Genomic DNA, 26426 nt, shown 5'->3' with positions numbered 1-26426 from the left:
GCTCACCTGGCACCCCCAACTCCCAGCAGTTGAAGGCCAGCAGTGCCCCCAGTCAATATGAAAGCCAAAACAGTGCTCCCAGAGGGTTCCAAAATGTCCCTGATGAGAAGCGCCTCTTAAGGTGAAGTTTACAATATCTCACAACCATACCGTTGATGTATTTATTCACACCCCTAAAAAGTGTTTAACGTATACCAAAATTTGGATAATACATTTATGAACCAGTACCAAATATTCACGTCTTACTTACCAGATTCAAATGTTTCTTCATCTGTCGTTTTTCCATGGAGGCAAAACAAAAGTGTAGTTATGTTACTATCCATAGCAAGTCTATAGTTCAACAGTCTAATTCCCTGACCCTATATTTCTGCACACACAACACTTTTAAAATGCTTTTCCTAAATCAAGGCCAACTCAGGGGTGTGTCTGTAGCAATAAAGCCTTAAATGAGATATACAAGCAGGTGGGCTGTGATGACAAGAAGTGATACAGCAGGAGCTTAAAATAAATAAAATCATAAAATAAAAAAGGATAAATAAAATTAAAAAGAAACACAGAGGGAAGGGAAAGGTAGAATGTCATGGTAAACTCCAATATCTGGTTGGATGTTATACAGCTTAGCTTCTAGAGGCTTGCCGGGAGCTTTGGAGGTCCATAAGCAAGGGGAGCAGGATAAGGAGAAGAAGTATATGAATAGCTTGACAGGTTAGGGTTGGTTAGGTGACTGAAAAATACCTGAGATAAAGCAAATGCCTCATCAGTTAAAATGATTATTGCTAGTGTTTTTTAAAGAGACATTAAGCATTAAGAAGCTAGAATTTATATGCAGAGCAATTTGAAATATATAGCAATATTACTAATACATCCTTGAATCTGGTGATGCTACACCTAAGGTCTACTCATGTGTGAAGTTGTTTATAATAGAAAAGATTGGACATAATTCAAATGTCTACCAGTAAGTGATTATATAAATGCATAACAACTTACTTAATCAATAAGCTGTTTAAAAAAATATGAGGAGGCTCTTTATGTATTATGATGGAATCATCTCCAAAGATAGAATTTTAAGTAAGAAAAAATACCAGGAACAGAACAGCATTATAGCATACCATCAAAGGCATGCATTTGTATTTTAAAAAGAGGTGAGAGTAAGGCATGTGGGAGAGGAGGAAAAAACATACATCATTGCACAGAATATGTCTGGAGCGATGCCAAAGAAACAGAGCATTTATTGCCTCGAGAAAGAAAATCGAGTAGGGAAACAGGAAGAGAGAGGGAATTTTACTGAATATACTTTTGTAGTTTTTTGAACTTGAAAGATGTGACTGGTTAACCTAATAAAAACTTTTCATTAAAATTATAGAAAGGAAATGAATATTACTGCTAGTTAAAAAACACATACCCAGGATGTGTACTTGGTAGAATAAATATAACGTCAACATTATTCTGTAGTTGTTCTGGGGAAATATACATAAATCTTTGAAATACTCAGTATTTAAACATTTCATGTCATTCTTTAATTTCTAAAACTAAATTAACCTGTAAAGCCAAGACACATTCACTCATCAGACTAAAGACTCTCCAATTAGTCTTCCAACAAAATCCTAGTGATTCTTGAGTCAATCTTAGTTTTGCCACTAAATTTGAAACATCTTTTCCCAATTTTCAAAAAGTGTAAGGATAGAAATGTGAGAAGTTTTAATATATCTCTCATAAATTTGGAACCCATGAGTACTGATCATACTAGGATCTACCAGAATGATATGATATCAAACAATAACTAGATATTTTGCTTTTTAAAAATTTGGTATCTCAGTATTTCGTGGTATTTCACAAACAGCATGTGGGTTCTAGATATTTCTCATGAATGTTGCTGAATGTAACACTAGAGCATTACTGTGTGTTTCTGTGATCACTTCCAAAATACTGCTTTCTAGAACACTTTCTAAAAGGTTGGTCTGGAGCATGGAGACATCCTTCCAGCTGTATTTCCCTTCTGAGGGTCAGAACCACGGAAAATGCTGTGGTGGGGACTTATTTTACACATTTCTTCCAGAGAAGAAGGCCCACAGGTCCTTTGACTGACTCTGCTTCAGAAAATCTGTAGTTGAGCTGCTTTGTACTTCTCCTAGTAGTAAATCTATCAAGCAACACTACCTGCTTCCACACATTTCTCATCAATCTTCATGTCATCATCTATAAAAGAGCACAGAGAGGGGAAAAATGAAATTAAAATGTGTTACTATCACAACAAAAATCCCCTGTGTATAGGCTTATGGCAATGAAACTCAGACCATCGTATATCATGCTATTCTTATAACAACCACTCACATGGACAGATAAAAAGGACTCTATTGTACTAAATGAAAATATATGTTATGGGAGGCTACAGGACATCAAATGGTTAAAATTATAAAAGCATAGGCTTTTGAATGCTGGACAAATGATTTTACCTCTAAGCCTCCACTTTCTATCTATAAATGAGGGTAGTAACAATACATACTGTACTGGACAGGATTGAGATAATGCAGGAAAAGCTCATACACATGGTAAGTACTCAAAAAGATTTAACTGTTTTTACCTTTAGTTGGGATATATACATATATGAGAATAAAAGAATATAACTTTTAAAATTGTTCAACTCAGAACTCTTTACAGTGTAACCCAAACCCTGTATACGTTGTCTTTTGACTGATATCTTTTTATAAATTAAGGTATTAGTGATTAGTACACTATTAGGCACACAGAAAGAGCTTATTAAATAGCTGAATTGAAATGAAGTGAATTAAGAAAGCTACAGGAAATTTCTAGGTAGCTTTGGAAATGAGGCTTTTTTTTCCCACAAATACTGTTTCCTACCTTCTTCCATAGAAATCGCTGGGTACAGATGATTGAAGCAGTGGGGGGTGGGAGGGGAAGAGAGAATATTAGCACAATATTTTATGCTATAATTTATCAGATGAATTTACCTACATTAAGAAAAGTGAAGTGCCAAAATTATTCTCTAAAAATTCAGTGGAGACTCAGTAACAAAATGCTAAGTGAATATCCTATAGAAACCAATACATTCGTGAGCCTTGATGGAAATGGAATCTATTTGCTTCTGGCAAATCCCATTCCCTTCTATCCTAATAAACTCTGCAAGAGTTGCATTCTACTCATTTTGAATTAAGGCACTTATTATTCATTCATTATATTTTTAGAATTCAAATCTTGAACGAAAAGAAGAAAGGGAGAGAAAGGAAGGGGGAAAGAGGAAGAAAAGATGCAAGGAAGAGAGAGAAAGGAGGGAGGGAAAGAGATGACAACTACAGTGCATCTTCAGTTAATAACTCTTTAGTAACTGGCTATAAACTAACACATGCTTGGAATTTTTCCATAACTCTTGAGTAATAAAGTTGTGTACACCTTCTGAATCAGTAACCTTTCCTGAGATTTTTTTTCCTATAGTAACTTTCAAGCAGAACAAAGAGATATGAAATAATATTTCATTTTGATATTTCACATTTATCAATATTTATTTGTAACATCATCTACAAAAACTAAAAAGAATGCTCGCTTCGGCAGCACATATACTACAAACTAAAAAGAAATGACTTGATGGTTCAGATAATGATGTCCTCCGTCGAAAACATCTCTGTGAGAAATGATCCTTTAAGTCAGTGGGCTCTATACCTGGGGTTCTTGGACTCAGAAATATGTGAGGATAATAATACAGAGCTTGAAACTCTTTTCAAGATGGACTTTGCAAAAGTCTAATAGAAGTGGCACGTAGCCTGTGCAAGCAACTTAAATGTGAACAAGTGGTCCTACTAGTTATCAGACACTGATTAAAGCTGAGTTAGAATTTTCATATGCCTTTGATAAACAAAATAGAAAAATGAGTTAAAGAAGTCCTTCAATCTGGTTTAGGAAACAAACAATTTTTCAAAGCACAGGGGAAATAACTAGAATATCACCATGAAGATTATATCATGACAAATGTTTCTGACAAAATGTTACATTAGGGAAAAAAGATAAAAGGTAGTATTGCAGCTGTTACTATAACCATGTCAAATATGGTTCCATAACTGGAAGGCAGTATGAAAACATTGCCAGTGTAAAGGAATTCTAAGAATTTATTTCCCAAAAAATGTCTTTATAGTTGTCATGTTTTCAAGAGAAAAAAAGGGATTTTTGACTTAGAGAACTGAGAAATCAAGTGGGTGAGAACTCTCTATGGGTGAATCTATGTCTATGGCCCTCTCCATCCTCCAGGTGCCTCTTCCCCTTCTGTAACTGCTGCCGAGAGCGTATCAGAAGGGCCTTGATCAGAAGGTTCTAGCTGCACTCTGCAAGTAACATCCCTCATTAAGGCAGCAAATCGTTCACAAGCATTTACCACCGTGGGTGCCTTTGCTGACCATTGCCCCACTGCCATATGAAAACACTGTGTAGTGGGCAAAATACACTCATTGAATAGTAATTCAGTCTCACGTTTACTTGTCAAAGGCACACGCACTATGCCACCACGCAGCCTTGCTTGCCAGTAGATGTACAATGCACGGACTAGCCATTGACATCTCAGGAGACTTCAAGCTGGGGAGTGATCCCTGAATGTGTCATGACACAAGGACATTTGCATCTTCACAAACTGAAAACTCATCTAAACCCCAAGGAATAATGTTTACAGTAGGATTTCAGATGGCTGCCAGAAGGCCATTTGGGGCATGGGGACGTTTAAAGATCCTCCGTTGGGCAGGAAGCCAGTCCTGGGAGAGACGGAGCTGGCTTCCCCGTGAGGCACATGCTGGGTTTGAGGTGTCAGCACACTCACAGATGGTGGATCTGAGGTGGTTGTAAGACTGGTACGGCTGAGACCACCAGAACTCCCGTTGCTTCCTGTGAAAAAACAAATACACCGTGAGAAAAAGAAAAAAAAAAGAACCCAGGTTAACCCAGGTGAGATAGATCCCCAGGACAGAAAGTTTTTAGAATTCTGTTGCCTCCAACCCAGTGAACAAGATTCCACCTCCAAAGTGTCAGTTGCTCAGTCAAGTCCAACTCTTTGTGACGCCATGGACTGTAACCCGCCAGGCTCCTCTGTCCGTGGAATTCTACAGACTAGAATACTGGAGCGGATAGCCATTCCCTTCTCCAGGGGATCTTCCTGACCCAGGGGTCGAACCTATGGTCTCTTGCATTGCAGGCAGACTCTTTACCATCTGAGCCACCACGGAAGCCTCCACACACATTGCCAAGTACGTTCTCCAAATGTACGGTCTTTCTTATTTTGTCCTGCCTCACAGCATCTTCTCAGAGCCAAACCGACTTCGAGTTAACACCCAGCCCATGACCCTAGTTCACATGCCCTGGGCTTCAGTGCCTGTTAGCCTGCTCCAGCGGGTCTCAGAATATTCACCGCATGTTCTGGTTCCCCTCCCAAGCTGTGAGGCTCTCCACAGTCCCTTTAGAGCCACATGAATTTCAACTCCTTCTGTCACCCTTGATTTGTGCACTGATCCAATGAGCCTGTCATTTCTGTGTGCTCCTTGCAAGACTCCCGCTAGAGCCTCCTCACCACTCTCTGCTCTGAGACCATGAAGACTAATCTCATTAGGCCTTTATCCCTGTGTGTGTCCTCAGCCCCCAAATTCAAGTCATTCCTTATCCTCTGCACTGTAATTCCTGTTCCATCTACCACCCGCCACTCCTTTCACACACCCTCTGGAACTGGTAGCGAACCTTTAGTGAAGCCTCTCACAACACTTTACCTTCTTGGAGCCTCCCCAGTGGCTCAGATGGTAAAGAATCTGCCTGCAATGCAGGAGACCTGGGTTCAATCCCTAGGTCAGCAAGATCCCCTGGAGAAGGGAATGACAACCCACTCCAGTATTCTTACCCAGAGAATTCCATGGACAGAGGAGCCTGGCAGGCTACAGTTCCTGGGGTCTCAAGAGTCAGACACAACTGAGTGACTAATGCTTGCACTTTCACCTTTCACCTTCTTGCCCTAACCAAACGCGGGTCCCCCGGAGGCCCCTGCTCCCAGGTGTGTGTGGGTAAATCAGCCCGCCAGGGTTGGGGGGAGGGGAACCCTGAAGTACAACTTAACGGACTTCGCTAGTGTCAGCATTCCCACTGCGACTGATTTCAAGCTGCCACCAAATGCCAGTGACATTTCAAGATGTCACTGACCATGAGGAAGGGCGCACACGGGCTCTGAGGGCCGGCTCCAGCACACCACTGCAGGAGGCCCTCACTCCACAGGGCCTGGAGGTGGGGGTTCGCTGTCCTGCCATCTGCAGACCATTCTCCCTCTTCCCTAGAAGAGGCCCTCACTTTGAGTACCCTCCTCCTGATGCTTCTGGAAGCCATTCTCACTCCCATGCTCTTTACACTGCTCCGTCATAATTCGTGATGATTTTATTTGGCACATTAGTGCCTCTTCCAACACCCTGGCCTCTTGGTTCCTTGATCTCATCTCTTCCAATGACCTTAGCTAATGCCTCCCACTGTCATCCCCTAGACCTTTCAGTTCCAAAACAATCTCTATAATTTTGACATCTAGCATCCCTTTCTTCTACCAGGGACTTCTGTCTTCCCACTCCAATAATCTATCAACCTCATAGGAACCTATAACCCATTGACCTGACTTCCTTTCCACTGATCCTACACTGTCACCTCCCTCCTTAGCATAAATGTCATGATCCGTCAGGAAAGACACTCTCTTCTCCCTCTCTTGATTTACTGCTAAGTCTGACTCTCTGTCTAGTCTGGATCTGTCCACCCAGGAAGCTGACCAAATTTATGTAAATTTGACTATAAATTTATGGACTTGAAGCCTAAGTGGGTCCTTAATGCTGCTGATACTGTATTTACTCAATCAATTTCTCTCCAGTTCTCATAGAAACTTCTCAAGCTTTCTCCTCTTTCCTTCCCAAAACCTCCTACCCACTTTACTGCCAGCTATGACATTGGTTGATAAGAAAATAAGAGCAGATGAAAGAGACTGTCCATAAGCTCGCAGCACATCCCTCATCCTCAGCTGTGCCCACACTCTGCATTCTCTGCTGCTGCTGTTACTGTGGGTAACTGCTCAGAATCCTGTCCAGGGCCAACCCCTCTACTTTTAGACTTCATCACATCTCCATCTGCCTCCTCAAGGACTGATAACAGCAGCAGTTCTCTCCTCTTTCTCCTATATCAGAAAAGTTTCCCTCTCACTGGATTTCCCCCATTAGCATTATCTACCCCACCTAAAAACTCTCTCATACCACTCTGCTTTCTCCTCCAGCTATTTCTCCACTGCTCTGCTCTGCCTTATACAAAATGTTTCAAAGACTTTCCCCTGCTCATTGCTGTCAAAGTCTTCAAATCCCCTTTTACTCAGACGTTGGCCCACCCCTCCACTGACATTGCTTTTATCAAGATCACCAATGACCTCCTTTGCTAAATCCAGTGGTCAATTCTCAGTCTCCACAACAGTGGTGAACACAATTGATCAGGACACTCTACCATCTTGATTTTCATGACCTGTCTCATTGGCGATTCCTTCTTAGTCTCTTTTGCTGGTTCCATTTTCTTCTTTGTGACCTCTTAACATTGGCTGAGTCTTGGGTCTCTTATTCTATCTTCTTTCTATCTCTAATCACTTCCTTGGACCTCATTAGCACCAAGGTGATGGTGATGGGTTGAGATTCAGGAACTGAGCTTTCAACTGAGCCTTAAAAGGTTAATAGAGGGAGTCAGAACTACCTTTTAAACTTTAGTTTCCCAAGTACTCTTCTCTCTTTTCCAGTTGATATGATTATCCTGGCCCCTTTGGTATTTAAGATGTTTAGGTCATATTGACAAGTTGACATTTGGCTTTATAGACCAGTATGTGTTCATCTATCTGCGTGTCTCTCCTTCTCTCATCTGAACTGCAGTAACACTGCTTGTCTCCTTTAATTGCAAAAACCCGGGAAATGTCTTCTTTTCTGATGGCTTGGTCTTAGGTCCAGGAATGATGACATTTCTTACCTCTTCAGAAGTTGGCTAGAAGGGATTAGGCCAGCACAGGTACCCAGGTCAGAGACTTTCCGGGCCTGCCACCAGAGAGCATCATTCTGGTCCACAATCTGGAGGATGTCCCCCTTCTGGAAAGGCAGCCCGGCATCCATGCAAGGGATGGTGGGGTCCTCCTGGGGCCAGTACTCGATCATGGCACGGACATACACCTGATGATAGGCACACAGTGACATCATCAGGAGAATCCTTACCCCCAGCTTGCTAAGACTTAAAATCATCTCTCTCACTCTTCTATCTACTGCGGCTATCTTTCCTCTCCATCTTCACCAAGAAGAAATCCCTCCTTGAACTGAGTCTAAGAGCCATGAAAAAAAAAGTGACTTTGGGAATAAAATCTTTTAGCTCTGAGAAGTCTCTGCTCAAATGTTCACTATTCCTGACGTTACTTCTTAACTTCTCAATACCCCATCTCCTCTTACTGTGTTCATTTACGGATTTGCGTCTCATGTCATCAGTGTTGAAAAATATGCAATACAATATTGAACAAATGATTAACACATTACAGAGGATAGTAGTAAAATATAAAATTTTTTTTTTAATTTTTGCTGTTATTGTGGAGGATTTACTGTGTGTGGGTCTGAAGGTTCAGTTAATTCTTACCGTTTTCTGGCTGTTAACAGGAGGGTCAGAAACTGGAACCACCTTGAACATGATTGTGCCACGAGACATGGCCTGGAAAATGTCAGAGGAGAGAATGGCAAATCTCAGGCTTTACTGGGTTATCAGGGTTTGGCAGGTGAAAGTTAAAAACTCAATGTGTGCAGATCAAATGGTGACATCTCCCACAGGGGCTTTTACAAGGGCTCAACAGCTAAATATCACCTCCCAGAAATGGACATTAGAAGAACTTTAGCTTCACTTCTGTCCTGCTGCGGGGGGTCCAGGGTCCTGAGGCTGGACTCTCCTAGTACCCTCCACCTTGCTCTCATCAGGACACCACACTCAGCAAGCTCTTTTCCCCCCAAGGCATGAGGAGGGAGAGGAACTCTTGATCTGACTTTCACTCCTCACGTCTCAGTCAGGAAGCCTTTCCTGAACACTTGTTTCTGCATCAGGAAGCCTCATCTGATGGGGAAGAAGACAAAGTGCTCCCAAGTCTTCTCGAGAGTACTGACAAGCCTCTAAACTAAGGGTGGAGGAGACAGAGAACCTCCTAGCTTGATGCAGGAGGTAGGAACACCCCCTCCTCTGCTCCACCCCCCAAAACACACCATGACAAACACTGGAGATCCAGAGATGAACAAGAAAGATCTCATTCTCACGCAGGAATCTCATGATGCCACTGTGGTGGTAACTCCACAGCTGGTACCAAAAGGACTGCGGTGGACACATGTGTATCTGTGGCTGACAGTCCTTTAAGCTCTTTTGGCAGTACATTTTATACCACAAAGAATCTTGCATAGCAGTTTGCAAAATATTTAAGTGCTTATTATACTCCTTACTGGGGGCTTTTCACGTAGCGCTAGAGGTAAAGAACCTGCCTGCCAATGCAGGAGATGCAAGAGACTCAGTTTCAATCCTTGGGTTGGGAAGATCCCCCGGAGAAGGAAATGGCAGTCCACTCCAGTATTCTTACCTGGAGAATCCCCATGGACAGAGGAGTCTGGCGGGCTACAGTCCATGGGGTCGCACAGAGTCGGACACGACTGAAGTGACTTAGCATGCACACATACTCCTTATTATACCACTTCTCATCTCAGTCCCTAGGGCACATCTATGAAAATCTAGAGTTCTCCCAAGAACCCAGTGTGAGGACCGCTAGTATATGTAATATATAATAGTCAACCTCAGGCCCCACAGTGGGGGAATGCACAGGGGAGGTGGGCAGGGCATGGCGCTCTGGCTACATTGACAGCTGAACAGTGACCCGGACAATGGTTTGAAGGATGGGAATGAGAACCGAAAAGAAACCAAAAGCTCATATAATCAGGTCATAAATCCCCATCTCAACACAAGGACTAGCAGGGCCAGCAAAGATGTCCCCCTCCCCATATGCTGCCCTCTGGACTTCTTTTCTACCTCAAAGCTGCCTCAAAGAAATAGCATAAAAATGTTAGGGGAGCAAGGGGTGGTTTGCTCAGGTCCAGACTCCTCCACAGTCTCACTCTGCCCACCCCGGGCTCAGTTTCCAACAGAGCAGCCCAGGTGATGAGGACCTGGGCCGTCTTCCTGAGGCTGAAAGAGCAGCTTGGGAAGGACATCTCCAGCAGGGTCCAGGTCAACTGGGGGGAGGAAGCAGGTAAGGGGGACGAGATGCATGGAAACAGACAGGTTCTAGGGCCTGGAGAGAGTAGGCTGCCGACAGGGACCCGAATCCCCCTCCAGTCACGGTGCACACGCCAGGGGCTGGATGCAACGCCGCAGTGAGTCATGGGTAAGGCGAGGAGGACTGTTACCAGAATGTGGATCACTTGCTCAGGGTCCAGTCCTTCAACGGAAACTCCATTCACTTCCACCAGTTTGTCTCCGGCATATAACAGCCCTAGGCAAACCGGAACACAAAACAAAGAGCGGCGCCAAACAACTCGCAAAAAGGGCAGTAGCCATCCCAACACTACTTAACAAACTCACTAACCTAAGCATGTTCTGACATCTTAAGTTTTACTGTGAAATAATAGGAATAATAAAGCAAACTGGTTAGTTGAATTTACACCACCACCAAAGTACATGAGAATTCCATTTTTCTACCTTTTCACTAACACTGGGCATTAACTAATGGTGATATTTTTAGTTTTTCTAATCTGATGTTGTAAAATGGAACTGGAATACTGGTACGAAGATAGCACTAAAAATAAAGATGTCTATAATTTCCTTTGCTGTGCAAAAGCTTTTAAATTTAATTAGGTCTCACTTATTTATTTATTTCCATTACTCTAGAAGGTAGGTCACAGAGGATATTGCTGTGATTTATGTCGTCAAGTGTTCTACCTATGTTTTCCTCTAAGAGTTTTATAGTTTCTGGTCTTACATTTAGGTCTTTAATCCATTTTGAGTTTATCTTTGTGTAAGGTGTTAGGAAGTGTTCTAAGTTCATTCTTTTACAGGTAGCTGTCCAGTTTTCCCAGCACCACTTAAATTTAAAAAATAAAAATAAAGATGTCACGGTGGTGAGTAAATGTTAAATGAAAAGGAAATGGGGTGGGGGTATTCTTCAAAAGAGAAAGTGTAGAGAAACTTGGGGGTTAAGATTAAGCCTTGAGAATTATGAGGTAAGACAGTGGAGACAAGAAGCATCTTGAAAATTTCAAGAAAGCTATCTTCAACAACATCAAACGTGCTAGAGAAGTAAAAATAGAACCGAGGCTGAAGGGAAGGCCAGTGGACTTAGCAACCAGGAAGTCTCTGGGTAATTTCTCTAAGGATGTTGGCATATGAATTCTGCCCCAGGTTTCCAGGGTCAAGAGCAGTGAGGACCAGGGACGGCACCTACAGAAGTGCTGGTTTCAGAAGCGCAGCAGTGAAAAGAAGGAAATTCGGTTCCCGGATAGAAAAGGCAAGCAACAATGGTTTGAAGATGTGGAAGAGCTGTGACTTTTTGAAAGCAGAAGGACCAAGTGGAGAGCGAAAGTTGGGAATATAGAGAGAGGCAGACCTAGACTTGAACCCTAACTCAAACTGTGAAACCTCAAGCAAGTTAGCTGGTTAATCTTTGCGAACTTCAGTCTCCTCATCTATACCGTAGCAGGATAATACTTAGCTTGTTAGGTTTATGTGGGAATGTAAAGTGAAAGAAAATTAATTTAATGCATAGAATGGAGGGACTCGGTGAGGAAGGGCGATAGGGTTAGTTTCTCTGGAATATTTCTGTCTTCCTTCTTAGTAACCAAGCAATGGAACTTATTAAAGGCTCGACCTTACGTAGGAGACAAGGTCCCCTGCTTTCCCGGCCACGCCTGCACACAACTGCTCCAGCTTACCACTCCTCTCGGCCAGCCCACCATGGATGACTCTGGCCACCAGGATGTCCCCTGTCATCTCGTGGCGCTTGATGGTAGCTCCCTAGGAAGAGAGTACAGTGGAGCCCATTTTTTACCTTACATGACCACTTTCCTGGGGGCTTCCCTCAATGTCACTCTGGTCTTTCAAACAAGGGAATTAGTACCAACCAGGGTAATAGATGGAGAAGGAAATGACAACCCACTCCAGTTATCTTGCCTGGAGAATTCTGTGGACAGAGGAGCCTACAGGCGGGCTACGGTCCATAGGGTCTCAGAGTCGGACACGACTGAGTGACTATCACTCACTCGCGCTCAGGGCCACACATACACCATGTCATCAAAAAGGAAAGGCCATTTCACTTGGGTCTACCAGAGTCTCTATCCAACCACATAGACATCAAATAATATTGAGATCCTTCCAGAGATAAACAGAACTTCCACAATTACAACCTAATCAAAGGAAATACACTTAGAAAATCAAATTAAGGCCTTACTTAGCTTCCTCTTAACAGAGGAAAAAACTTAGGCAAATACATTAGAACTAGGTGAAATATATGTACATGTCACAGAGTCAAATAATAAAATAATTCTTTTTTTTTCATAGCTGTTAAAAAAGAAAAACACTAAGCAGAAATCTTTCCTGGTGAAAACATTACAACCTGTAAAGTGTTTGAAATCACAGGCAAAATTGATTAAGAGATATTTTAGCCATTATTATCATGGATTCCCTCCTGCTGCCTGAGTGCCTCACACTATAGGTGACTATAGATAAGAATATTGCCCAACAGTTGTTTCAAGCTGCCTACCACACTATATTTCAAGAACTCTAAGGTGAAGCACTGATCTCTGCTAGAATCAAATGAGGAGAAAGTACAACAGCGCTGATTTTGACTGCTTTCCTCTGGCTGACTGAAGAAACAGAACAGACAAGTATTACAAAATTCTGTCGGCAACCATGCTTAGCTGGGAATAGAATTGCTGTGAAAAAGTCAGAAAGACAGGTAGGTGATCAGCAAATCAGCAGAAAAAGGGGAAAACACATAACCCTCACCAAAAGGGAGAATAATTTGTAGCTCAAAGATATCCTTGACTGGATGGGGGAAGCTAATAGTTGAATAAAGAGAAATTATTAGTTTAAATAACACATGCATAAGGAAAACTGCCAGTGGTTCTATGTATGGCCTTTGAAATATTTTGCTTATTTTAAATTAAAGAAAATTTTTATTAAAAAAAATATTGCCCAAGGCACTACTAGAGATAACTTAGCTCCCAATTAACCCTGGTGTAATCCTAAATGAAAATATATTAGTGAGATGATTTCCTTACCAGGGGCTGCTGGTTCTTCACCAAACAAACAATCCTCATTGCCTCCTCGCTCTCGGGGATATTGTCTGGCAGCGGGGGGAGAAGGGGCTCAAAGTCCTTCTGAGCTACCGTGTCGTGGGCACTGAGCAAGGCCTGGAAACAGAGAGGGAAAAGGCAAATGAACCTCATGCATAGGACGTACCCACCTAGCAGATGCTGCCTCAGTTCTGTGGGAGACACGCAGCAACAGCCTACACGTCCGTGCCAGGCTCAGTGCTAAGTGTTCTACGTGGATTAACTCAATCGTCACAGCGACTCTGAGGCAGGGATACATATATTTTTAACTTTCAAAATTTATTTTTATATGATTTTAAAGTTTACTTTCCATTTTCAGTTATTACAAAATAATGGCTATATTCCCTGCATGTACAATCCATCCCTGTAGCCTGTCTTACACACAGTGGTTCATACTCAGCACTCCCTCACTCCTGTGTTGGTCCTCCCCACTCACACTCCACGGGTAACTGCTAGCTTGTTCTCTGTATCTGTGAGTGTGCTCCTTTTTTGTCATACTAGATTGTTGTATTTTTTAGGTTCCCCATATAAGTGATATCATACAGTATGTCTTTCTCTGTCTGATTTATTTCATTTAGCATAATTCTTTCAAAGTGTCCATCCGCGTTGTTTTATCCATGTTTGCAAATAGCAAAATCTCATTCATTTTAATGGCTGAATGATATTCCATTGTGTGTGTGTGTGTGTGTGTGTGTGTGTGTGTGTATCACACCGTCTTTATCCATTCGTCGGCTGATGGACACTTCCGTTGCTTTCATACCTCGGCAACTGTAAATTGTGCTGCTATGTACGTTGGAGTGCATATATTTTTTTCAAATAGTGTTTTGGCTTTTGCGGGGGTGGGGGGGTGAGGGAGGTGTGTGTATATACCCAGGAGTGGAATTGCTGAGTCAGATGGTAGCTCTATTTTTAGTTTTATGAAAAACCTCCATACAGTTTTCCACAGGGGCTGCATTAATTTACCAGGGTTGCCTTCTCTACACATCCTCATGAGGCAAGTATATTCATCGTCCCCACGTTACAGATAAGGAAACAAGGCACTCAGAGGGCAAGCAACACATCATTTATTCTTTCATTTCTGATAAAATCTGTTCTGCCATGATCTCATTTCCTGGAAACCCATGTAATCCATGATGCTCCTGTAAATTTGAACTACAAAATAATTATTGTAATCGTTTCCCCAGGCAAGGCAGAATGAGAGGCAGTAATGAAAACATCTTGCTGGTTTAATTTGTCAGTAACACCCAAGATCCCATGTGAAACAGGATGAGAAAAAGCACTCCCCTGGTTTCAGGTATGATCAAATAGTTCTGGTATGTTAAAATTTCATTTCATGGGGTGGGGAAGTAGTCATTCTACAACTCTGCCTGAGATTGGTGGATAGAACTCTGTTGGAACTCAGAGAAAATTCTGTAGGTTTGTCTTGTGAAATAAAACTTTTTGACTCAAAAATTCCATTGCTCCAGATGCACATAGTCTCTTAAAGTTCTAATTTGTTGATAAATTGGTCTCAAAACCTGTAAGGTAGGGTTCTGTTCTGCAATCAAATGTTCTTTATATACCCCCTCATACAGCTATTCATTATTACATTGTTTTTTCAAAATACCTTCATACACTTTATCTCTGAAACTTAAAATATTTCCCAGTTGGAAAGGATGTATGCTGCCTTAATTGTCCCCCAGAATTTTAGCGGAATGGTGGCTTTTCAGGGGGTAAACAAGATGCCACGGGAAGTCCTGAACGCCTCCGTATAAACAGAGCCGGCTTGGTTCCATGACCAATGAGATTAAGCCCCCCATCAGTCACATCTGAGCCCCACATCTTTCGGTATAATCTGTTGGCTACCCACATACAGTAAAAGAACATCTGTTCAGAGAGCACATCTTTATTTCTTCTTCCCAACTCTGTCAATGTGCCGGATGGTTATACCTTGTCAATTTTAGCAAGCACTTGCCTTAAAGTGTGGAGCCTGGAGGATCTGTCTTAGCTCTTGGATCTCAGGGGACTTGGGGGTTTCATGTAGTATCTTCACTACCTGGTTGGTGGGAAAGCATACATGTGAATTTTTAATAATCTTTACCACCTAGTTAACATCACCCAGGCTGGATAACAGGTCTATTGACATGATATTTACCTAAGAAAAGCTGTTACTAAAGCCTTCTTCTTCACCTTTAAAGTCAGGTGAAATTAGCATTTTTTCCTTATTCACTAAACTTCATTACAGCAGGTAGAATCTAAGACTGGGGATAGATCTAAACCACAGTGCCCTTGTCCTGGCACCTCACAGACTTGGAGGAAGGACTAACTTAATTTTGTGAGATCATATGTGTCAAGGCAGTGTCCCTCAAGTGCCTCTAAAGTGACTGGTTGCTCATGTGAATGCTTTATGGGCAAGTTAAGGTATCTGAGTTCTCCAGGTACAGGCTCAGTTACCTGGAAAACCAAGTAGCTTTAATCCCATGGATTGTTCCATTTTTCAATTAAAAAAATGAGATGGTAATTTGTATTTTAGGACTTTTATCTGATTAGTAATTTTAATGTTTATTGCAACAAAAAAAATTGTTAGAATAAATTCTGATCCCTTTGCTTTGGTTTAAGTGTAGACCTGGCTTCTTATAGAACATAAGTGCTGTCAAGAATTTAACTCTGTAAATGCTCACCAGTCAAGCAACATCACATCCAGTCAAATGAAAACAAGAGGTTTAGCAAACTTCACCTCCACTCTCTAGGGTTACAGCTGAATAAAATCACATGTGTGTGTTTCCCCATGGATAGCTAAGGACAATTTGAGTTGTTAATTACTGGAGTTTCGGCTGTAAGGTTTTATTTTTTTCTTTTTAAAAATTTCTATTAATGTGATTTGGACAATAAATAAAAATAAAATGGATTATATTTATGCATCCAAATATTGGGCTTCCTTGGTGGCTCAGATGGTAAAGAATCCACTTGCAAGGTGGGAGACCCAGGTTTGATCCCTGGGTGGGGAAGGTCCCCTGGAGGAGGGCATGGCAACTCCAGTATTCTTGCCTGGAGAATCCCCGTGAACACAGGAGCCAGGCGGGCTACGGTACATGGGGTCACAAAGAGTCGGATATGACTGAGCAACTTTCATTTTTCAGCAAATTTGTATTGAACATTTACTATGTGCTAGGTATTGTTTTTTGTTTGTTTGTTTTTAAATATGTATGTATTTATTTACTTGGTTGTGCTGGGTCTCAGTCGTAGCACTTGAAATCTTTGATTTTTTTCTGACATGCAGGATCTAGTTCCCTGACCAGAGATCAAACCCCGGTCCTCTGCATTGGGAGGACAGTCTTAGTCCCTGGACCACCAGGGAAGTCCCTAGACACTGTTTTAAGTGATGCAAATACAGCTATGAATAGGCAGACACAAATCCCCACACTCATAGAATTTACATTTTTGTTAGGAGCCACAGATAATAAGTAAAATGTGTAAGTAAAAAAAAATAGTTTTATTTGATGATGAAAAGAATTAAGAAGAAAAAATTGTCCTTGTTTTGGACGGTGGATAGGGAGTGCTATGAGGGGATTGCAATTTTAGATGGGGTGACCAGAGAAAGTCTCTGTGAGAAGCTGACATTTCAGTGGAAACTGGAAGGAGATGAAGAAGCACATCATGTGGATATACAGGCAAGAACATTACTGATGTAGGGAATAGCAAATGCAAAGGGCCTGTAGCAGGACCATGCCTGATTCAAACAACCACAAGTGGTTCATGAGACTGGAGCAGAGTGAATAAGGGAGAGGATGGTAAGTCAACATCAAAGAGAGATAACACTATGTTTGGCTATATAACTTTGATGTTTACTCTGAGATGAGAAGTTGTAGGAAGAGTTTGAGCAGGGAAGTGATACATTTTGACTCATCTTTAATTCAGAATGTCTTAATGGCTGCCATGACAGGAATAGATAGTTAGGGAGCAGGAGTAGAAAGAGGCAACTAGGCAGGATGCTACATTGCAATTATCCATGTAAGAGAAAATGATGGCTATGTTCAGTGACACAGCAGAGGTGGTGTATTTCAACATATTTTGAAACCAGAGCTGAAGGACTGGGTGTGGGTATGACAGAAAGAGAAAGTCAAAGATGATCCCAAAGATGTTGGTTTAAGCACCACAAAAAGAAAAACTGTGCTCAGTCATGTCTGACTCTTTGCGACCCTATGGACTATAGACCACCAGGCTCCTCTGTCAATGGAATGTTTCCAGGCAAGAATACTGGAGTGGGTTGCATTTCCTACTCCAGAGGATCTTCCCAACCCAGGGATCGAACCCACAACTTTTGTGCCTCCTGCATTGGCAGGAGGCTTCTTTACCACTTGCACCACTCGGGTGCAAGAACAAAAATAGATAGAAAAGGCTGGAGAGGGGGAGCTTTGGGGTGGGGATGCTCAGGAGCTCAGTTTGGGACCTGTTAAATTGGAGGGGTCCATTAAACAGTAAAATGGGCAGGAAGCAGTGGACATATGAGTATAATTTAGTGGAGAAGTCCAGACTAGAGAAGTAAAATTACAGATCATTAGTAGAAAAACATTACCCTGTTTTCATAGCATAACTGAGTCGAATTTTTAGGGAAAAAGAGAGAAACGGACACATTTCTCTAGAAATGTGTTTTATTTTAATTTGGGGAGGCAGGAGGCCAATTGTCTTTCTTCTTTTAAAGCTCAGTTAGAAGCAAGGATTAGATGCATAGTCACCAATTAAACATTTAGAGCATTTAAACTAGTACTATGAGTAAAATGGCATCATGTTAAAACTACTATTCTCTGGATGAAAAAAAGCACCTCACCTCGCAGGATAACGCCTGTGCATGGGGTGTGGCAGGAACAAGCTTCTTCTCTTTGAATTCCTGGAGGCTGTCATAAACCTGCAGAGGGGCAGCGAGGAGAGAATGATGTACTGAGCAAAGGCTTGCCAAGCGGAGAATCGGCCTGGGCAACGGTGCCAGCAGGTGGGCAGCCTGTGTGCCAGCCTTTAATGAGGTTTGTTAGGTTGCCAGAACATCTTCACCTTATAATTAGATGCTTGTACCCTTTGACCAACATTGCCCCATTTCCTTCATCCCCCAGCTCCTGGCAGCAACTAATCTCTCTGTTTCTACAAGCTCCACATTTTTAGAGTCCACGTACAAGTGAGATGACATGGTATTTGTCTTTCTCGGACTTATTTCATTTAACATAATGCCCTGAGATCCACCCATGCTGTCGCAAAAAAGGAGGATTTCCTCCTTTTTATGGGTGAATAATATCCATTGGCCATCCCATTTCTGAGGATATAGTAAAATGGAATCACTATCTCAAAAACATATCTGCACCCCATGTTCATTGAGGCTTTATTTGTGATAGCCAAGGGCTTCCCAAGTGGCGCTAGTGGTAAAGAACTCACCTGCTGGTGCAGAAGATATAAGAGACCCGGGTTCAATCCCTGGGTTGGGAAGATCCCCTGGAAAAGGAAATGGCAACCCACTCCAGGATTCTTACCTGAAGTAAGAATGGGTAGAGGAGCCTGGCAGGCTACAGCCCATGGGGTCACAAAGAGTTGGACATAACTGAGTGACTTAGCAAGTACACAAAAGCCAAAACATGAGGGGAAGAAATCTGTGTTCAACAATGGATAAAGAAATCAGGTATTTTAAAGCCTGTGCTGTGAAGAGTACTTCTGTGTTCACACTAAATACATTGACACTTCTTTTAAAAATATATTAATATGCACCATAAGGCTGACCACATTTCACACCTAAGTGAAAGAAACACACCCCCCAAAGATAACTTCAAAAGGATCTTTCTTAATAATAACATTTGTTTAGAAGAACAAAATTATAGTCAGATAGTAGACGCTATTGTATAGTGTGAAATTTCAGCCAACTTATAAAAGAGATCCTCAGAGTAAGAAAAACTTAAGATACCTAAACAGAACTGTGGACATCTCATTTCCTAATTTATAAAAACAAAGAGGAATGATATTTTAAAGCCTTTTTATTTGTCCTGAGTTGACCTCAAGGACAAAGGGTCGTGGACAGCTGCTTATGGGGTTGCCAATGGCCATTTGCAGTGGCTGCTTTGTGACCCTGGGGCCCCTGGAAGAAAGGGGGGGGGGGCCCTGGGACAGAAAAGAGAGGAGCTGCTGTATTCTTTTCCACTCAAGTAAACTCCTTCCTAAACTTGGGGTTGTGTAGGTCTTCCTTGAACTTTTTCCCTGTTGAGATTTCCTACCATCTGACAGGCGATGTTGATGGATGAGCAGGGGCCGCTCCCAAGGCCACGGCTTCAGAGCAGAAGGGCGCTCACCTTGAGCAGAGCCTGCAGCCACGGGGAGTGGAGGAGGTCATACAGGAGACACACTCCGTTCACGTCTCGGCTGTAGAACAGGTTCAGCTCTTGTAGCACGAGCCTCAGGAGGTGCGAGATCCCTAGAAGCAGGAGAGGGCAGAGATGGGGCGGCAGATGAGGGCGGAAAGAAGGGCAGGTGTAACGTGAAGGACAATTCAGACCATGAGGAGGCTCCAGGGGCTCAAAAGGAGAGCAGTGGACACTGCATTTAAAGCCGAAAGATCTATCTTCTGGCTCTGTTATCAGTGTGTGTGCTTCAGAAAACCATCCAAGTCTCTGGGAACTAGTTCCTTATAGAAAATGAGGGTATGTTTGCTTTGCTATAGAGTTCTTGCTAATATTAGGTGAACTAATAGATCACAGTAAACAGATGAAAAATTTTATGAGAGCAGTATTGCTTTCCCCTCCCCAGTCCTAACAGCCTCTGGTTTATTCCAAAATCATATAGTTGTTTTCTGGATCCTTCAAACATGTGGTCATCTGTATTTACCCTTTATGAAAATTCTTATTGAAAAACTCTCCCAATAGGCTCTTAGAAAATATTAACTTGTGTACATGCCTGCACTGGGTCTTAGTTGTGACACACAGGATCTTTCAGTTGCAGCTTGCAGAATCTTTAGCTGCAACATGTGGGAGTTACCCGACCAGGGATGGAACCTAGGCCTCCTACTTTGGGAGTGAGGAGTCTTAGCCACTGTAGCACCAGGGAAGTCTCTCCCAATAGGCTTTTAATGCAACCTGAGGGTTCCACTATTAAAGGGACCGGACAGATTTTAGTAAATGTTTGTTTTTATAAGTGTTTTCATAGAAATCCTATTTGTTGCAATGGTATTCTGAATGTGAACAAGTTGCGAAGTTCTAAATAGAAGTAAAACATTGTGGGATAGGAAAAAAAGAGATTCCTAATCTACTGTATTGATTTCTTTCCTTTTGGCCTTAAAAATTGCTTGGACATATCACTAATAGAGGCAACAGGACACTTCAAAGTGTATAACGAGTTCCATATGGAAATCAGAATAAATCCATCAGAATTTCTGCCCCTAAATTGGATCACATTGTTAGAGGGATATTGAAAGGCCTTTCTGGTCTAGAAAAGGAACTTGGCACCACATACCGTTCTCCGGATTGGTTCCCGTAGAGAACTTCTCATCCTTCTTGTCTTTTTCACCTGGAAGATCTGATCCTTTGTCTAACTGTATCATCCTCCTTGCCCAAGATTTCAGAGGGGATTCAAAGCTAGGGAACAGATCAACAAACAGCACAGAGCTCATTCAGTCACGCTGGCCGCGCAGCTCTTAGTGCATATAAAGGCATGTATTTCCAACAGCGTTGACTGAGCAAGTTGGACACTGTGCTACATACACACCGGGATCCACACCAGATAAAATGGTCCTGCCCAGGGGTACTTCCTCTCTAAATTAACCACCACCAGCTGTGTGGACGAGAAAACTCACAAAATATTCCTCCTTGTCCCCTCTTTTTTTATTTTCATTTATTTTTAAATAAATACTTTGATACTTTATTTTTTAATGTGTTTATTTAGTTTATTTATTTGGCTGTGCTGGGTCTTAGTTGCACATGTGGGATATAGTTCCCTGACCAGGGATTGAACCTGGGTCACCTGCATTGGGAGCATGGAGTCTTAGCCACTGGGCCATCGGGGAAGTCCTTGTTCCCCTCTTTTTTAAAACGAGTGACCAAGTTATATGTGTTTATTTTCCACCTCTTTGCCTTGTTGATTTTACCACCATTCAGAGCTTGGAAGAGCGTTTTCTGGCCTGACTCCTTCTAGCCTCTCCATCTGGCCCTGTTCTCTCTCACTGTACCAATAGTTCTTCAATAGCACTGGTCACAGTTGCAAAAGTTATGGATTACTGCTGAAAGTACCATTAGAGTTTATTTTATATATTGCTATAAGTAGGTTTAAACAAACAGAAACCCCAAACAATAGTGGCTGAACAGAGTAGAAGTTTATATCTTGCTCGTGTAAGAGTCCAGAGGCAGAGACAACCCAGGGCTAGTAGGGCTGCCCCACTCCTGAAATTGTTAGAGAATAGGCTCCTTCCAGCTCACTGCTCTGCCTCCTCAGGATGTGGTGGGATTCTTTTCTTCCTGCTCTAAGATGGTGGCGGAGCTCCAGCCATCACTTCTACATTTCAGCCAGCAGGATGAGGATCAAGAAAACAAGGGCAAAGGAGACATGCTCATTGCCCTTTGAGGAAGTTTGACAGAGAGATGTTGCCCTACACGATGAGAAATCACTTCAGGCCCTGTAAATTTTCAAATGTCCCATTGGACTCTCAGGTTGCTGAGAAAAACAAAACAAAAAACTTATAATTATCTGCCCCCAGGTGGTGCTAGCGGTAAAGAACCCACCTGCAAATGCAGGAGACATAAGAGACCTGTGTTCAATCCCTGGGTTGGGAAGATCCCCTGGAGAAGGAAATGGCAACCCACTCCAGTATTCTTGCCTGGAGAATCCCATGGATGGAAGAGCCTGGCGGGCTATAGCCCATAGGGTCACAAATAGTCAGACACGGCTGAAGCGACTTAGCACACACACACACCAAAACTCAACTTCTCTTTATGTATAAACACAAAGTATTTTTGCACAGTTTTAATGTACATTGAATTTTCTGGGATGTTACTACCGTAACTGAAGAATGAATTTACTTTGTTTTGCTTGGACTTTATCAAGTCCACCATTTCAGAAAAACCATGTCATTAATGGTATAGTTGCTTACAGTATATAACACACACTACAACACACCAGGGTGAGGCTGTGTCTGTCTGCATTCAAAGCCGCTGATTCCCTAGAGAATTCTTTTATAGGTGCAAACATGTGCTACTTCATTACATCTTTTGGTTCCAAATAGGAAAAGGAGTACGTCAGGGCTGTATATTGTCACCCTGCTTATTTAACTTATATGCAGAGTACATCATGAGAAAAGTTGGGCTGGAGGAAGCACAAGCTGGAGTCAAGATTGCCGGGAGAAATATCAATAACCTCAGATATGCAGATGACACCACCCTTATGGCAGAAAGTGAAGAGGAACTAAAGAGCCTCTTGATGAAAGTGAAAGAGTAGAGTGAAAAAGTTGGCTTAAAGCTCAACATTCAGAAAACTAAGATCATGGCATCCGGTCCCATCACTTCATAGCAAATAGATGGGGAAACATCGGAAACAGTGTCAGACTTTATTTTTGGGGGCTCCAAAATCACTGCAGATGGTGACTGCAGCCATGAAATTAAAAGACGCTTATTCCTTGGAAGGAAAGTTATGACCAACCTAGACAGCATATTAAAAAACAGAGACATTACTTTGTCAACAAAGGTCTGTCTAGTCAAGGCTATGGTTTTTCCAGTGGTCATGTATGGATGTGAGAGTTGTACTATAAAGAAAGCTGAGTGCCGAAGAATTGATGCTTTTGAACTGTGGTGTTGGAGAAGACTCTTGAGAGTTCCTTGGACTGCAAGGAGATCCAACCAGTCCATCCTAAAGGAGATCAGCCCTGGGTGTTCATTGGAAGGACTGATGTTGAAGCTGAAACTCTAATACTTTGGCCACGTAATGGGAAGAGCTGACTCATTGGAAAAGACCCTGATGCTGGGAAAGATTGAAGGTGGGAGAAAGGGACGACAGAGGATGAGATGGTTGGGTGACATCACCGACTCAATGGACATGGGTTTGGGTGAACTCTGGGAGTTGGTGATGGACAGGGAAGCCTGGTGTGCTGTGGTTCATGGGGTTGCAAAGAGTCAGACAAGACAGAGTGACTGAACTGAACTGATAATGATATCCCATTTTATACATTGAAATAGTATCTTACCAGCCACATTTAATTAATTTCTCTTTCTCATTATTACTAGGATTTTTTTTTAGTTTCATGTAAGTAAGTGCATTAGTCTGGGTTCCCCCAGAATCAAACACAGAGCAAGGGTTCTAGTGAGGTGATTTGCTTGGAAAGTGATCCAGAACATTAGTAGGGGAGTGGGGTACTAAGATGGGGCAAGGGGGGAAAGACAGTAAAAAGTGTTTTCAAGCAAGAAGCTGCTCTGGGTACTATGGCACTTAATCCATGGAGAGACAAGGGACAGGGAGTGGGGTTATTTATACCGCAATGCTGCCAGATACTGGTTGAGGGCTTTCCCCAGAAAACATTACTTCTGGGCCTTCCAGCCTGCTTCATGTGTCTGTTCAGAGAGTGTAGATGTAGAAGGCAACAAAAGGGATAAGGGTAGGGCACTGATAGTACTTGTTACAGGAGGATAATAATGAATAAATCAGGATTTTTTTTAAAAAGGAGCATTTCCAATTAGTCGTTAAAGATGTGGGTATTGAATCGGATGAGGCTGAGAACCACAGTCTAGAATCTAGACAGACTGTGGGGTTGACTCAGGGAGGATGTCTAGGAAAAGACAGATCATCATGCAGTCTCTAAATTCTAAGGCAGTGAGAAGAGCAAAGCAGAAAGCGATTATGAAATCTTAGACAGACTTGCCATACACATTCTTGCCCAGTCACAATGAAGTTTTCTAGTCTGCTAGATTCTGCCAAAACTTGACATCGTAAACTTTTGCCTTGCACAGCACCACCCGCCCTACCCAGGCTCAACTCGGCTTAAATCCTGCCTTGTTCCTGCATTCCAATTTTTGAGCCTCTATTGGATAATTTAGCACAACAGTTGCTTACATGACCCATCTTCCTCCCTGGAGGGGAGCACTTCCAAGGTAGGTTTGAAAAGGGAGATGGAGTGTCTGCCAGACAAAATTCAGACCAAAGAGATGAGTCTAACACCAAGCCATCATACCTGGGCAACTTCTTAAAATGCTTCTCACAAAGTGTATGTTCTTGGTAAGGCAGTATCAATTAAACAGTGATGCTATGTGTGTATCGTAGGCGAGCCATAGTTCTTCCATATTTAATGCCCAGATGACAGTGTGCCCAACCAGGCCTATCCATGCAGCAGATGGGGGCACTAGAGACTGTAGACTCCTGAGATGAATCTGTGAGTGAACCTTACAGACTGCGGCTTCTATGTGCGTGTGTGCTAAGTCCCATCAGTCGTGTCTGACTCTTTGCGACCCCATGGGCTGTAGGCCACCAGGTTCCTCTGTCCATGGGATTGTCCAGGCAAGGATACGGAAGGGGTTGCCATGCCCTCCTCCAGGGGATCTTCCTGACCCAGGGGCCAACCTGAGTCTCTTCTGTCTCCTACATTGGCAGGCGGGTTCTTTACCCCTAGTGTCCCCTGGGAAGCCCAAACATTCTCTGACGTTGTTGTTTAGTTGCTAAGTCGTGTCTGACTCCTTTGCGACCCCATGGACTGCAGCCCACCAGGCTCCTCTGTCCATGGGATTTCCCAGATAAGAATATTGGAGTGGGTTGCCATTTCCTTCTCCAGGGGATCTTCCTGACCCAGGGTTTGAACTCATGTCTCTTGGATTGGCAGGCAGATTCTTTACCACTGAGCCACCTGAGAAGCCGTGGTTTCCGTAGTGAGTTCTAATTATTAAAGTGTATGTGTGCTCGGCCACTCAGTCACATCTGACTCTTGACAACCCCAAGGACTGCAGTCTGCCAGGCTCCTCTGTCCGTGGGATTTTCCCTGCAAGAATATTGACTTCAGCCTCATTCCCTGTCAAGACTTGGATCGAGGCTGACAGATCCTTGAGGCAAACAAATGCAATCTTACAGATAAGGAATCTGACACTCAGTGGGTGTATTCAGTAGATTTCACAAGTAGTAAAGACGAACGTTATCCTCCTTTCTTCCCTATATTTACTCCTGAAACATGCTAGTTTTATGACCATCAGCTGAGACTTAATCTATTTCTATCTTGAGGACACGAACTTTTGATTGAGACTGTAAGTAATAGACAACCATAGGCAATCCTAAGTAACACAGGAAGCATGGCCAGTTCTTATCATTAACTTAGAAGCTGCATTAGTGTTATTGACACGTAAGAAATTTGCTTTCTTAATGTTACTAATGTTTCCTAATGTTAGTTTAAAAATCAATATTTCTGTGAACTTTTAAAAATATAGTGACTATTATTAAATGGCACAATCCTTCCCCATATTATGCTTATTTTTCAAAACAGTGCTTTCCACTAGACAAAGCTGAAAAAGCACTTGAAACCTTAATGATGAGAAACGGCCTGTACAAAAATGGCTGCTTCCTCTGCGTCAAAAGGCTGTGGACTGGGACTGAGACAAATGTTCAGCTTTACTTATTCTTCACAGCAATTCATTATTCCATACTTAAGAAAGGGTTTCTCAAAGCAAAACCTGCTCTTTCAAAATCAAAAAATTCTCCACAGAATCTGGGATACGATGCAACTAAAGCACTCAAATATTACTCAGAATTTTTAGCTCTTAAAAATTGACAGAAGGGCAGATATTTGTATTAATAGATCTCTTATGGTAACTGGGGGTCATCCGGCAGGGTCTCTTACCTGCAAGACTGCAAACATGCAACGCTGCTCCTATGCAGAGAAAGCTTTAGCAGGAAATACCAGTGGGCTATTAGGTGCCAAAGTCACCTCACTGTTCTAGATAAAACCTCAGTGCATCCTCTTTGATCTAATCCATGGAAGCCTAACCCCGCCTCACCACTAAATGACTCTTAAGCCTCCCCTGTTACAAATCTTCCTACGTGTTCCTAGCACTGGTTTCTTGCACTGGAAAGTCCAACATATCATTTTCA

The 26426-nt window shown here is 42.4% G+C and overlaps 1 protein-coding gene across 1 annotated transcript in view; it reads right to left on the bottom strand.

Moving 5' to 3' along the window:
• Positions 1-20919, bottom strand: part of MPP4 (MAGUK p55 scaffold protein 4) — a 36094-nt gene extending 15175 nt beyond the window's left edge. Inside the window, exons 1-13 of the mRNA XM_043910631.1 lie at positions 20832-20919; positions 19676-19797; positions 18178-18255; positions 15325-15405; positions 13317-13448; positions 11970-12051; positions 10449-10534; positions 8653-8724; positions 8005-8201; positions 4817-4881; positions 2860-2877; positions 2158-2196; positions 251-271 (exon numbers count right to left, since the gene is read on the bottom strand). Coding sequence (XP_043766566.1) covers positions 251-271; positions 2158-2196; positions 2860-2877; positions 4817-4881; positions 8005-8201; positions 8653-8724; positions 10449-10534; positions 11970-12051; positions 13317-13448; positions 15325-15405; positions 18178-18255; positions 19676-19797; positions 20832-20919 — 1081 coding nt within the window. The remainder of the gene's footprint in view (positions 1-250; positions 272-2157; positions 2197-2859; positions 2878-4816; positions 4882-8004; positions 8202-8652; positions 8725-10448; positions 10535-11969; positions 12052-13316; positions 13449-15324; positions 15406-18177; positions 18256-19675; positions 19798-20831) is intronic.
• Positions 20920-26426: the final 5507 nt, after the last annotated feature.

Source organism: Cervus elaphus, chromosome 8 (genome assembly GCF_910594005.1).
Source record: "Cervus elaphus chromosome 8, mCerEla1.1, whole genome shotgun sequence".
NCBI lineage: Eukaryota > Metazoa > Chordata > Mammalia > Artiodactyla > Cervidae > Cervus > Cervus elaphus.
This window is presented reverse-complemented; position numbering and strand designations above follow the sequence as displayed.